Genomic DNA, 15,030 nt, shown 5'->3' with positions numbered 1-15,030 from the left:
TCTCTGATCTTTAATCTGAAATGGATAATATGAATGATCTTTACAAACGAATTTTATTGGATTCAATTTACAAATATTAAGTATTTTGCATCTGTGTTCATAAGAAATAGTTTGTGATTTTCTTGCAATGACTTCATCTAGTTTGGTATTAGTTCAATGCTGGCCTCATAGAATGAATTAGGAAGTTTTCCCTCTGCTTCTATTTTCTAGAAGATATTATAGAAAATTGGTGTAAGTTTTTAGCCCTAGCTGGTTTGGCTCAGTGGTTAGAGTGTTGGCCTGTGCATCAAAGGGTCCCACGTTCAATTCCGGTCAAGGGCACATGCCCAGGGTTGCTTTTGCAGGAGGCAGCCAATCAATGATTCTCTCTCATCATTGATTTTTCTCTCTCTCCCTTCCTCTCTGAAATCAATAAAAAAAAATTTAAAAAAAGAAAATTGGTATAAGTTTTTAAATGTTTGTTAGAATTCACCAGTGAAACATTTATGTCTGGTACTTTCTTTTTGCAAAGTCATTAATTATTGACTCAATTTTTAAAATAAATATAGGCATATTCAATATTATCTGTGCTTTAATATAGTAATTCATTTTGCTCTTCTCTCTTCCTATATTTAATATGAACTCTATTTACTTTATGTCTAATGTATCTCATGAGTTAGCATCTATGCTTAGTTTCATCTATCTCCATTTGTTTCCGTGTTCTCTACATAGCAAACTTATTATTTTTTTTAAATATATTTTATTGATTTTTTACAGAGAGGAAGGGAGAGAGATAGAGAGTCAGAAACATCGATGAGAGAGAAACATCGACCAGCTGCCTCCTGCACATCCCTCACCGGGGATGTGCCCGCAACCCAGGTACATGCCCTTGACCGGAATCGAACCTGGGACCCTTCAGTCTGCAGGCCGACGCTCTATCCACTGAGCCAAACCGGTTTCGGCAGCAAACTTATTAAAATACCAAACACACATGGCAATCTACATCTTGAATATTATTTCCTAATCTTCTTTCTATACCATGAGTCATTTTTTAGTAGTCCTTCTGGGTTGGAGTGCTTCTTCCTGAATATTTCTTTGATTTGGAAAGATGATTCTTAGCATTTAGTCGGGATGCCTTTTAATTGCACCCCCTTCACATTTCTAGCCACCACAGTAGCAGATTTCCTCGATGCAGTGATGTCTCCAAGTACTCTATGAGGCAAGATGTCCCAGAGCTTACAGGACAGACCAAATCACACAGTTATTGAATCAATTTAAAACATTCAGTGAGAAGCAAGTGAAAAGAGAGATGGAATAAGTTAACACACGTTAGACTGCAGGCAGGATCAAAAGACCACACTACATGAATCCTGCGTTATGCAATGTTCATGTCTTTTCCCTGCTGCATCAGCCTTTGGGGTTTGAGCAAGGGCAGAAGGAAACAAGTGCTGTTCAAGTGGAGATACCCTGGCCACAGCTGTAACTTGCTAAAGTGCTAAGCAGCTGTGAATTTTATCTTATGTCTCTGGGCAGAGAAAGCATCAGACCAAGATGGGTGTTACCAAAGATTTAAGGCTTGAACATTTGGTGCCTTGTGAGGTACTATTTGTTTTTCTATAGCAAACTGAATCTTCTTATGTAATACAACAAACATAATTTATATTCCATTTACTTCAATAAGAGCAAATAATGCCCTTCTGGCCCCCAATCTAGGCAGAAGTAAACTTTGCTACTTTCTTTCTTTTTTTTTTTTTTTAATATATTTTTTATTGATTTTTTACAGAGAGGAAGGGAGAGAGGTAGAGAGTTAGAAACATCGACCAGCTGCCTCCTGCACATCTCCCACCGGGGAAATGCCTGCAACCCAGGTACATGCCCTTGACCGGAATCGAACCCGGGACCTTTCAGTCCGCAGGCCGACGCTCTATCCACTGAGCCAAACCGGTTTCGGCAATTTTGCTACTTTCAATCAAGCCAAGCCATGGCCCCAGTTCGGTAGAAGATGTTAATTCAGCACAGAACTTTGTTGAGGCTCAGAGGAGGAAACAGGTGATAAATTGGGGGCCTACATCAAGAGAAGGGATAGAAAAAGGAAAATGAAATACCAGGTCACCAGTGAGTTCAAGACTAAAGTGAAACAAACAAACAAAAAGACTAAAGTGAAAGACTAGGAAATTCTTTTCTAGAAAAAAATACGTAGTGAGAGAAAAAAAATGTAGTGGGAAAAGTGACTTCAAGAGGTCAAACTGAGCAAAAAGCAACAAGAAAATGGCTAAGTTACAGGCTAATACTCTGGAAGGGGAATAAAGGGACATGAGCAATGCAAGTAAAAGTTTTATTTTGTAAGCATGAATTAGAAGCAAGTGACATGAGCCCAGCAGGTGTGGGTTGACCCATGAATCAGGAGGTCACAGTTCGATTCTGGGACAGGGCACATGCTTGGATTTCGTGCTGGATCTCCAGCAGAGGGCTTGCAGGAGGCAGCAATCAATGATTCTCATCACTGATGTTTCTATCCCTCTCTCCCTCTCTCTGAACTCAATTAAAAAAAACACACACACAAACGGATCATTGTGTCAAAAAAGCAATTTTTAAGGTTATGATCCTATCGCAGCCTTCAAAAGATTAATATATGGAGGGATTCAAAGAAGACATTATAAAATATCAACATTTAGCCCCTGATTTTGAAAAGGAGGAGTGGAAAAAATTTGGTTGTACCCTTGACTCAGTCTTTGGCACTCTCAGTATGGCCACTTGGTGGCTCCAGATGATTTTAAATAGATATTAGCTAAATTTATCCATAAAATCATCCATCATGGAACAGACAAATTTGTTATTATCTTAAGTCAGCATTGAGGGGGAAACTTATAAAGACAGCTGAGGTTATTTTCAGATTATGTATCACCTGTCAACAACATAATCCTTAAAAAATTGCAAAGGTGGGACAAGACCTGGAACCAGAGCCTCAAGGACCCTTTGACAGTGTTTGTTAAATATCTCCTTACAACTCTACTTTCCTTATTTTAACCATTTTTTTCCTATCAGTGACATACATTTTTGATGTTATTATTTGGTACAAAAATTGGTATTATGTCTTCTTTATGCTTTGTAACATTTTAAGAGACTTCATCCTTAGAGTTGAAGGTTACAAGGAGTGAAGTAATGAAGAACAAAGTTTCGCAATGAGAAATTACAAAACCAATTCACTCAAGTACTTTACTGTCTAAATCCAAAGCCCCTTGACTGGTTCCTCCAGGGCTAAGCAAAGAAAATGAAAGCAGCTCTAGTCAGTTTGGTTCAGTGGAGAGAGTGTCAGCCAGCGAATTGAAAGGTCCCAGGTTTGATTCCGGTCAAGGGCACATGCCCAGGTTGTGGGCTCTGTAGGGCGCAGCTATAGGGTTAAGCCTCTAACTGACCTGTTGGCAAAGCCACAAACAAGTCCCAGCTTAGAGGGCACAGTCCTCTTAGCATAATTAGGCTTGACCTTATGAGGGCTTCCTAGATCCTTCCTAGGTAGCTAATGGGCTATGCAAGGTGCAGCAAGTGCTGCCAAAACAAGTGAAACTCACAAGAACATTGTAACTATGGTAACCACTACCTTGTTTACCTCTGGCTATAAAATAAAGGCTCAGCTTGCCTCTGTATCTCTCTCTGTGGCCTCAGCCAGGCACAGGAGGATCCACCTAGACCAGCCGTGGGCAAACTACGGCCTGTTTGAAATGAATAAAACTAAAAAAAAAAGACCGTACCCTTTTATGTAATGATGTTTACTTTGAATTTATATTAGTTCACACAAACACTCCATCCATGCTTTTGTTCCAGCCCTCCAGTCCAGTTTAAGAACCCATTGTGGCCCTCCAGTCAAAAAGGTTGCCCACCCCTGACCTAGATCCAGCTTATTCTCTTTGTCATTTCTTCATCCTTCACCGCCCTCACTCAGGCTTTAGAACCCTTGGCTGAGCTGGCTCAGCACAGGGCTCAATCCCCAGTAGGGGGCGTGCAGGAGGCTGCGGACCCATGATTCTCTCTCATCAATGAATTCTCTCCCTCTTCCTTCCTCTCTGAAATCAATAAAAATATATTTAAAAAACAAACAACACAAATGTATTTAAAAAAAAAAGGAAAGAAAAATGAAAGCACATGATCCACTGGAAGTTTTCTTGGTAGAAGAGTTTTAACTTGCATTCAGTCACACAGCTAGAAAATGTTGGAGCCAGAATTAAAACCGTGCCCACCTCCCACTCATCAGAGCCAAATTAGGAAGCCTTGGAGATAAGAGAGTGGAAAAACTGATTCATCTTGGCAGATTCTGCTAACTTCTAAAAACCTTTCTGTTTTGAAGCTGGCATGGGGTCAGCAAGTAAAACTCAAGGTTTGCCAATTGTAGGAAACTTTTTAAAAATATATATATATATTTTATTGATTTTTTTACAGAGAGGAAGGGAGAGGGATAGTCAGAAACATCGATGAGAGAAACATCAACCAGCTGCCTCCTGCACACTCCCCACTTGGGATGTGCCTGTAACCAATGTACATGCCCTTGACCAGAATCGAACCTGGGAGCTTTCAGTCTGCAGGCCGATGCTCTATCCACTGAGCCAAACCGGTTTGGCCAATTGTAGGAAACTTAATATGGGGTCTCTGCATAAGACCAGGACTCCAGATGACTATACTTCCAAAAATGAAACTAAATCAGAATTAAATTTTGCCATCCAGATGGAAATGTCAAAGAACAATCTTAACTTTGCCTTTCTCAATTATGTCTTGACCTAATAATTAATTACTACAAACCAGCCTTGTGACTAATTCTACGTGTAGGAGTCTGAAATTTTCCAGGCGATAATGTGAACTGGCCTCAGGTTGAATGCATCCTTGAGAGAATGGCTCAAGCCAAAAATTAACATTTTATAAAAAGGTGACATTATCTACTTACCTAATGTCAATTTTAAAAAATTAACCCCAGGTGGTACAGGATTTAAATGTTAAGATAGAAACGTCAGCATTCTCAGTAGAAAGTATAGTGAATATTTGTAGACCTCCAGGCAGGAAAGGATTTCTTAAGCAAGACACTTACTATAAAGATTGATGAACTTGACTGCATTAAAATTAAACATTTTAGTCATCAAAAGACACCTTAAATAAACTGAAAAGACAATTTAAACTAGAAGATACTGAGAATACACACAACTGACAAAGGATTAGTAAGAGACTGAGGAATACATTAAATAAAATACTTTCACATTTTTATATCTTCCATACTTGTTTTTTACAATGTGCATTCATTATTATGTGATTTTTATTTATTTATTTTTATTATTTTTCTAAGAGTCTTCACATGAGAATACTTTTTCCATTGATCTTTAGAGAGAGGGAGAGGGAGAGAGGGAGGGAAGGAGAGAGAGAGAGAGAGAGAGAGAGAGAGAGATCAATTGGCTGCTCCTGCATGCCCCTTACTAGGAATTGAGCCTGACACCCTGGCATGTGCACTGACCTGGAGCGACCTACCTCTTGGTGCATGGGACAACACTCAGCCAACTGAGCCACACCGGCCAGGGCTGTTATGTTGATTTTAAAAATTAAATTGAAGAGGTAAAAACATCCACTAAAGTTAGATTCAACACCTTCTCTTATACAAATTATCTATTGATAACTGTTGATGCCTAGATGATGTGGATGAGGGAATTCAGTATATTAATACTATCTCCCTTATACAAATGATCAAAAATGTCCATTAAAATGATTAAAAAAACAACACATAGCTAGTTGTAAGAACAAAACAGTTTGTGCAGCAGCTGCTATCTATTCTAAAACAACTACCAAATAATATTTCTAGAGATGCATTAGAAAAAGTATATTAACATGCATGGAATGATATAGACCAGTTTCAGGAGAATGATATCCTGTGGTGAGAAAAAGGAAAGCTATTTGAGTGATATCTATTTTAAAGAGGAGAGAAGTGAGGCAATGTGGGGAAATGTTAACATATTGTAGGGGTGTTGTTCATGGGTGTTTGTTATATAACTTTTTGAATGTGTGAAATCTTTTATAATTTAAAGTTTTACCTAAAATTAAAATCATTGGGAAGAAATGTACATCCATATTTGTTTTAGGATTTTGGAAATAAATGGGATTTGTCTATACTTGCTACGTATTCTATAAGCAACAGCTTTGACTTTTATATTTTAAAACACGAAACACTTGCTTGAATGGCTTAGAGGTAGTAACTAACCAGACAATCAGAAGATAACAGGAAGCAGAAGAGAGAAAAATGTAGATTCAATGAGCCTGCCCTCAGCCTGATTTGCCTACCAACCTCTGGAATTTAGATTTGCTCCATTTATTGCCATCAAGTCTGAAGATGAGTTCCAACAATCAAATGTAGTACCCAACATTCACGAGGCACCAAATGTTCATGCCTTAAAGCAGTGGTTCTCAACCTCGGCTGCACGTTAAAATCACCTGGGAATCTTTTTAAAATCCTGATATCTGGGCCTTATCCAGAAATTCTGTTTCTTTGTTACTAAGGTTGTGGCCCCACCCCATAACAAAGAAACAGAATTTCCGGAGGATGAGGCCCAGAAATCAGGATTCTAAAAAGATTCCCAGGTGGTTCTAATGTGCAGCCAAGGTTGAGAACCACTGCCTTAAAGTGACTTCTAGTCAACATAGTCTCCAATGCAAACCACACTGTTAGTCAGCTCGGGGCGGGGTTGGGGGGGAGTCTTGGAGGCCAGGTGATATCTTACTTGTGGAGATGACCTCTGAGACCCAGCTGGAGCCAAATATAGACTAATTCAAGGCCCCAAAGGAAGTCCTGGTGATTGATGCAGAGCAGGAAGCGCCCTATGGAGCCTGCAGGCCCCGGTGCCCAGTGTCCATTGGGCTGGGGGTGGGGGGGTAATGCCAGAAGGGGCGGGGCTACACGGAGACCCTAAAAGCGGGCACCGGCTCCGCCTCTGATTGGAGTTGTGTGAGAGCCACTCGCCCTCGCCCTGGAGCTGCAGCGCCCAGCATGGTCGACCAGCCCGGTGCTGTGGTCCAGGAGGACCCATGGATGTCCGCCCAGGCCCTGGACAGGCTGCTGAAGATGCCGCTTCCACTGCCACGGATTCGCACCCGGCCCTGGTGGTTTCCTGCGCTGGAGCTGAGAGACCCATTGGTGTTTTACCTGGAGGCATGTCTGGCTGACCCCATCTTCGGTGAGCGAGCCGGGTGTGCAGGTGGCCTGGCCCCCTCCAGTCTGGGAGGCCGGCAGGGCACCTCTCTACAGCCTTTCCCAACGTCGAGGGCCACGTTTGACGCCAGGAAAACGACGGCGGCGGCCTTCCCTTCCAGTCTGCCCCCTCTTGACCTTCGACCATGCCACCCCCCAATCTCTCCCTTCCTGTTTAGGCAAAGACGGAGCCATGATTCCGGAAATAGAGTGGATGAACCAGGTCCTGCTGTCGGTGGAAAAGGTGAACTCCGGGAGCTTAATCGAAATCACTGTTTTCGGACAGCCCCGTGTCCAAAATAGGGTGAAAAGCGTGCTCCTCAGCCTGGCAGCAAGGCACCGGGAGAACCGTGCCCGAGGTGAGGCTCTTTGCAACCTGCATGTGGAGGGAGCCCAGGTGAACCGCCTGGCGGTACCTGGCCTCCTTCCAGCCTCTCTTCCCTTCCCAATACTTTCTGCAATTTCCCAGCTCCAGTAAGGTGCAGGCAGCCCTGGGCATCCCTTTGTGCGGAGTCCAAGTAGGAACTTGGGGTAGTAAGCTGAGATCTGACACACTCATGCCCTTCACTGCCCATGTCGGCCTCAGTTTGATTATACAACTATTTCCAGATCCAAGTTCAGAACCTCCACCCAGAGAAATGGTGTTGCCAGCACCCCCCACCCCCCGCCCCCCCCAGCCCCTCCCCCTGCCCGCAGTGACCGAGTAATTTGAAACTGAGTATTTTTGCTTATCCAGATAAGAAGATAAAACAACTTGAGAAGTTCTTGAAGGCCCATGGGTCACCTCCCCCGACTCCCCAGTCTGCCGGGTCTGGGTCTCCTGTTGCATGATATTGGCAGGAGCATTATGAGAACCGACCTGCTCCTGCTCCTGAAGTTAAAAGAAGCAAGTGTCCTTAAATCTCAGCTTCTTTCTTTCTTTTGCTGGATGGATGGGTGGTTTGGTTATTCTGATGCAGATGTGAGTACTGTTGTAATAAAATGAATTTCCTTTTTGTCCACTGAAATAAAAATCTTTGCTCACTTAAAATTAAGCAAATTTACAAAAGATTAACAGTTCATGCATGTCTTTTTAAAAAAAATTTTTTTTGTGGGTTTATTTGAGCCAAACTGGACAGTTGCTGGGAAGCAGAACCTCAACAAATTGAGATAACGCTTCAGAGAATGGGGGTTTCTCATTTATTTTTATACATTGTAATTAAAGGAGGCCAAGTAGGTGAGTTACATGAAATCCACTGGTGATAGATTAGAGAGGCGGGAGAAAGCAAAGGGGAAACCTCTGGGATTGGATAAAAAGTAAAATGATAGACACACACTTAGGTGGGTGGAGGAATAATTAACATGATAACAATGAAGGAATTTGTGGTATCTGTCCTGGAGTCCAGGCACATTAGGTTGTGCCCCAAGGGGTCCTGAAAAAGGGAAGTTACAAGTTACCCAGACATTTCAAGGATGTGTTATCATAGATGCAAAAGACAGATAGGCTCAGTTAAGATAAAGGTTGACCTTGTCGGTGAAGACACCGGCCTAGGAGGCGGCCACCCACCATTACTGCTTTCAGTTAAAGTTTAATTTCAGACCATCCTTTGTAGTTACTTTGTCTTTGAGTTTGCAAGATAGTCATGCAGGCCTTCCCTGAGCTTATCAGGTTAGTGTGTGTCCCCTTTCGTCCACACATCTCCCTTTTGGTCATAAATCAAACCAAAGGATTCATGCATGTCTTGATGTGCGGGGTAGGTATAAGGTCTGATGAGTGGTTTTCTTTTGGTCTGTTTGTTTCTACCATTTTGAAACTACTATTTTATGATTTTTATGGTGTCAGGCCTTCATTCACAGGAGGTAGAGATGTTGGGTCAATATACTTTGGGTCTTTTTTTGTTTGTTTTTTGTTTTTTGCATCATTTGTTCTCAAACTTGAACATGTGTGTAATCACCTTGGGAGCTTACTAAAAGTTTAATGCTCCTCAGGTGATTCTGATCAGTACATTGGGCCCATGAATTTGCATTTCTAACAAGCTCCCAGGTGATTCCAATTGGTGATTCTTCTTTGAGGCTCTCACTTTGAAGCTGCTGTGCGTTTTCTTCTGGAGCAGTGGTTCTCAACCTTGGCTGCACATTAGAATCACCTGGGAATCTTTAAAATCCTGATTTCTGGGCCTCATCCTCCGGAAATTCTGTTTCTTTGTTCTGGGGTAGGGCCACAACATTAGTAGCAAAGAAACAATTTCCGGAAGATGAGGCCCAGAAATCAGGATTTTAAAAAGATTCCCACGCCCTAACCGGTTTGGCTCAGTGGCTAGAGCGTCAGCCTGCGGACTGGAAGGTCCCAGGTTCGATTCTGGCCAAGGGCATGTACCATGGTTGCGGGCACATCCCCAGTAGGAGGTGTGCAGGAGGCAGCTGATCAATGTTCCTTTCTCATCGATGTTAATAACTCTCTATCTCTCTCCCTTCCTCTCTGTGAAAAATCAATAAAATATGTTTTAAAAGATTCCCAGGTGATTCTAATGTGCAGCCAAGGTTGAGAACCACTGTTGTAGAGGGGTGCCTCCCTCTCTGCACATGGGCGGGTGTTCTAGCAGGAAAGCTAAGCCGTCAGCATTCATTCTGCTGGTGCTGAGATTCACTAGAGAACTGTGATCCTGGGCAGTTTGTCCCACAGCAGGTGTTCTGTCCCCAGGCTGGCTGGCTCCGCTCCCCCCTCGCTCCCATACACACACACTGGCTGCAAAGGTGTCCTGAACCAGGGGATTTGTGTTTCTATTACCAGTGAAATAGTTATGAACAAATGGTGCAAAACAACCTTAAACCCTTGCTGTCTCCACTTTCAGGAAGCAGATTTCTTGGGAGAGGCCGCTAAGAGCTCGGCAGCTTCAGACATAAAGTTTGAGTTGATTTAACTCCTGCACTTTCTTTACCCCTTAGTAGTAAAGGATTTTAGCTGTTTGCAAGGGTTTTTAAACACACACGTGTCTTTTAAAATATGTCTTTGATTACAAGTGATATTGATCAGATTCCTAGTTTGCTTCTCATTTTTGGTCCATTAGAACTAATATTTTTTTTGCATGAGAGAAATTGTTCTGTGTAGCTAAACCAATTGTTTTCTGTGTGATTTTCCCTCATCCTTTTAAAAAAAAGTTTTAATTGATTTTTAGAGGGAGAGGGGGAGAGAAAAACATATATGAGAAACATCATTGACCAGCTGCCTCCTTCACGCCCCCTACTGGGTATCTTGCCCGCAACCCAGACGTATGCCCAGACCTAGAATCCAACTAGCAACCTCTTGGTGCATGAGCCGATGCTCAATCACTGAACCCCATGCTATTGGGGCCCTCATCCTTACTTTAAGCTTAGGAACTCCTGCTTGCTCTTATTCTGTAGATTTATTTTATTTTATTTTAGAGAGGAAGGGAGGTATGGGAGAGGGGGAGAGAATATCGTTTGGTTGCCTCCCACACTTGCTCTGATCAGGGAGAAATCCACAACCTGGGTATGTGCGATGACCGATAATCAAACCTGCTACCTTCTGGGGCGATGTGCCAACCAACTGAGCCTCACCAGCCAGGGTATCCTGTAGAAATCTGATAAATATTCCTGCAGGTTTTCCTATTGGGATTTCTCAAAACCATTGAACATTTTGGACTGGTATTTGGAGGAAGGGGGTTACGCTTAAAATTTATTCCAATTTCCCACAGATTAATAAAAATTTATTAAATGATTCTGCACTTCTTACCCCCCATTACTTCCAAATATGAGTGTATTTGGAGGTAGGCCCTATAAAGAGTTAATAAAGGTAAAATAAGGGTATATGGGGGGGCCTTTTCCCAGTATAACTGGTGTCTTTATAAGAAGAAGAATATGCACACAAGATAGGTTGAGCACAGAGGAAAGCCCATGTGAAGACATACATAGCAAGAGGGCAGCCATCTGCAAGCTAAGAGAGTCTTCAGAAGAAACCAAACCTGGGAATACCTTGATCTTGGACTTCTAGCCTTTAGAACAGCGGTTCTGGACCTGTGGGGCGTGACCCCTTTGGGGGTCGAACGACCCTTTCACGGGTCGCCTAAGACCATCGGAAAACACATATAATTACATATTTTTGTGATTAATCGCTATGCTTTAATTATGTTCAATTTGTAGCAATGAAATTAGGGGGTCACCACAACATAAGGAACTGTATTAAAGGGTCTCGGGCATTAGGAAGGTTGAGAACCACTGCTCTAGAACTTTGAGAACAATAAATGTTGCTTAAGCCACCCAGTCTGTTTTGTTTTCTCTCTCCCTTCCCCTTCTCTAAAATCACATTAGGTTGTGCCCCAAGGGGTCTGGAAAAAGGGAAGTTACAAGTTACCCAGACATTCCAAGGATACTAGTATGTTATCATAGATGCAAAAAGACAGGCTCAGTGAAGGTAAAGGTTGGCCTTGTCAGTGAGGATACTGGCCTAGGACATTAACTACCCACCACAACTGATTTTAGTTTAATTTCAGACTATTCTTTGTGGTTACTTTAGGTCTCTGAGTTTTCAAGACAGCCATGCAGGCCTTCCCTGAGCTTGTCAGGTTAGCAGATGGCCCCTTTCGTCCACAGTGATCACCTATTGGTAACCAAAGGGCCTATTACAGACATACCACTGCCCTGATCTTTAAAGGGAAGTTCTCTTAAAATTTCAAATCCTCAACTGAGGATATTTTTCCATTGACTTTTGTTTTTAGACTGTGGAAGGAAGGGGAGAGGAAGAGAAACATCGATGTGAGAGACATATCAATTGGTTGCCTCCCTCATGCACCCTGACCAGGGCCAGGAATCTGAGGTTGGTGCTCTTTTTTTTTTATATATGTATATTTTTTATTGATTTTTTACAGAGAGGAAGGGAGAGAGATAGAGAGTTAGAAACATCAATGAGAGAGAAACATTGATCAGATGCCTCTTGCACATCCCCTAGTGGGGATACGCCCGCAACCCAGGTACATGCCCCAGACCGGAATCGAACCTGGGACCTTTCACTCCGCAGGCCGACGCTCAATCCACTGAGCCAAACCGGTTTCGGCGAGGTTGGTGCTCTTGACCAGAATTGAACCCCGGACCCTTCAGTCCGCAGGCCTAAGCTCTATCCACTCAGCGAAACTGGCTAGGACTTGAAGTTTTTTTGTGTCTTAATTTTTAAAATGTTTATTTTAGAGAGGAAGGGTGAAGGAGGAAAACATCTGAGAGAAATAGCAATTGGCTGCTTCCTGTATGCCCCCTCCTGGAGATAGAGCCCCAAACCCAGGCTTGTGTACTGAAAGAATCCAGTGGAACTGACCTCGGTGCATGGGAGGATGATCAGGCCCCTGAGCACAAATGAAAGTTTTCCTAACACTAAGATTGGTGCTTGCTCTTGTCTTTTAACCCCAGTGCCCAGCTGTTAACAGTTCGCTTCCTTCTAGCAGGCACCTGGTGTTGGAGCTGCCTGGAGCCAGAAGCCAAATCTGACAAAGTTGCTAATTATCGCTACAATGGCATTCATAATGTATCAAATTAACATGTTACATACCTGAAACTTACATTGTATTTCAAACATCAATTGTAACCGTGAAAGGGGTGCCCCACTCCAGGTTTGGAGAGGTTTCCCAGTGAAGGCAGACTCCTTGGGCCAGAGGGGCCGCTGGTGTGTGCGGTCAAGGAGCATGAGGGAAGCACCTGCCTGCGACCTCTGGCCGCTAGAAATCCAACAGGTCTCACCTGCTTGTAGACAGAAAGCAGCCTAGAGCTGATATTGCTTCCCCTTCTACCTGCCAAACAACAGACGGTAGGTAATTCAATTCTTTATTAAGGAAATTCGATTCTTTTGTTACAATTTTAGATTTGTGCTTGCAAACATTTAACATGGGGGTGGGGAGGGGAAACCAAGAACAACCCACACCACCCCCTTTCCTTTCCCCAGCTTCTGCTGCAGAAGCTGGACCTAGAATAGGGCTCCAGAGAGGGGTTTTCACTTGAACCTTGCCTGGCTCGCGCTCCGGGGCCCCGAAATGCCTTCATAACCTGGGAACCGGGCTCTGGGTAGTGTTGGAGGAGCTCTGGGTCGCCGCCTCCTAGACTGTGTTGGGGAACAGCTGGGTCGCCACCTCCCAGACAGCGTTGGGGGACCGCTGGGTCCCCTTCTCTTGAACAGCGTCGGGGGACCGCTGGGTCCCCTTCTCCCGGACAGCGTCGGGGGACCGCTGGGTCGCCTTCTCCCGGACAGCGTCGGGGGACCGCTGGGTCGCCTTCTCCCGGACAGCGTCGGGGGACCGCTGGGTCGCCTTCTCCTGGACAGCGTCGGGGGACCGCTGGGTCGCCTTCTCCTGGACAGCGTCGGGGGACCGCTGGGTCCCCTTCTCCTGGACAGCGTCGGGGGACCGCTGGGTCCCCTTTTCTTGAACAGCGTCGGGGGACCGCTGGGTCCCCTTTTCTTGAACAGCATCAGGGGACCGCTGGGTCGCCTTCTCCCGGACAGCGTCGGGGGACCGCTGGGTCCCCTTCTCCCGGACAGCGTCAGGGGACCGCTGGGTCGCCTTCTCTTGAACAGCGTCGGGGGACCGCTGGGTCGCCTTCTCTTGAACAGCGTCGGGGGACCGCTGGGTCGCGGCCTCCCGAACTTTGTCGGGGGATCTCTGGCTCTTGACCACTCGGACTTTGTCGGGGGAGGCCTGGAGCATAGCCACCCGGACTGCAGCGGAGAAGCTCGGCAGCTCGGCCTGCTGGGCAGCGTTCTTCAGCGAACCTGGAAGAAAAGCAGGTGAAGAGGCCGCACCTGTGTCCCCATACTCGCCCCCCACAGGAGTCACCCGTGAGGGCTGCAGGGTGGGACGGGAATCTGAGAGCACGGGGTCCATTTGGGCTTCTAGATGCCTTGCAAAGAGAAAGCCCATTCCCGGAGGACTAAGGACGAGACCGCTGCCCGGCCACACCCGGACACATCAGGATCCCTCCCAAGTGAGCCGAGGTCTGCCCAGGCTTCCCCTTACCATTCCCGCCCCTACCTTGTGCCCGGAGTTGGCGGTGGTAGTGAGCCAAGTTCATGATCATCTTGGACACATCCTTTTGGTAAGAAGGCCGGCCAAAGATCAGGATCTCGGCCTCGCCGTCGGGATCCCACTGGTTAATGCGAAGCAGGGTCTGCGACACACACTCGACGTGCGGAATGTGCTCTCCGCCGGGGCCTGCACAGGAGGGAGAAAGGCCGTGAGGGGCGCGCAGGAAGGGGAGGTGTCGGTTGGGAGAGAACTGCCAGGGCCACAGAGGAGGCTCGCCCCCAGGTGCGGTGAGGCTGGGTGATGGGAGCTGGGGAAAGGAGGCCGCACTGGCTTCCCCTCTCCGGCCACTCACCGAAGATCGCTTCCACCAGCCACGCCTCGAGGTGAACCGTCTTCGGGCTCTTGAGATACTCCGTGTGGAACCAGTAGGGCTGCTTGGCGCTGTCGCCCTGCACCTGGAACGGCGCCCCGCCCCGCTGCTCCAGCTGCACGAGCGTGGGAAAGCGCTTGGTGGTGGCCATGCTGCGGCGGGACACGCAGACAGAGCCGGGGCAGATGCCAGCGGGCCTGGCTACGGCAGCGGCTCGTGGGCCCGGGCCTTCTTATAAGGGCCGTGGCAAGCTCCTCCCCAACGCGCCCTGCTCATCGGATTCCAGGCCGAGCCGTCCGCAGCCGGCGTCGATCCGAGACGGCACAGGTGCGCTCTATTGGCCGTGGGTTCCCGCGGGGCCCGCCCCTCCCTCCTTCCCCGCTCCCCGCACTCGGGGAGGGAGAGGCGGAGCTCTAGCGTCCAGGGAAGATCCAACAGCAGGACAATACCCGCAGAGAAGCAAACCG

General features: G+C 45.8%; 2 protein-coding genes across 2 annotated transcripts; one reads left to right on the top strand and one right to left on the bottom strand.

Moving 5' to 3' along the window:
- Positions 1 to 6,991: 6,991 nt before the first annotated feature.
- OOEP (oocyte expressed protein) lies at positions 6,992 to 8,082 on the top strand (the record flags this gene model as incomplete). The annotated part of the gene is made up of 3 exons (XM_081093550.1): positions 6,992 to 7,178; positions 7,372 to 7,551; positions 7,929 to 8,082. 3 exons carry the CDS (start codon positions 6,992 to 6,994, stop codon positions 8,021 to 8,023), a joined length of 462 nt encoding a protein of 153 aa, XP_080949676.1. The 3' UTR covers positions 8,024 to 8,082.
- A 4,951-nt stretch (positions 8,083 to 13,033) lies between these two features.
- KHDC3L (KH domain containing 3 like, subcortical maternal complex member) lies at positions 13,034 to 14,714 on the bottom strand (the record flags this gene model as incomplete). Its single annotated transcript, XM_081094510.1, is given in 7 exon segments — positions 13,034 to 13,102; positions 13,105 to 13,197; positions 13,199 to 13,256; positions 13,258 to 13,326; positions 13,328 to 13,940; positions 14,200 to 14,379; positions 14,546 to 14,714. Coding segments are annotated over 7 exon segments (1,251 nt in total).
- Between the last annotated feature and the right edge of the window lie 316 nt (positions 14,715 to 15,030).

The sequence above is a fragment of the Myotis nattereri genome (genome assembly GCF_964212035.1).
Source record: "Myotis nattereri genome assembly, chromosome: 6".
Taxonomy (NCBI): Eukaryota; Metazoa; Chordata; class Mammalia; order Chiroptera; family Vespertilionidae; genus Myotis; species Myotis nattereri.
Note: the sequence above shows the minus strand (reverse complement) of the source record. Positions and strands in the feature narration are given on the sequence as shown.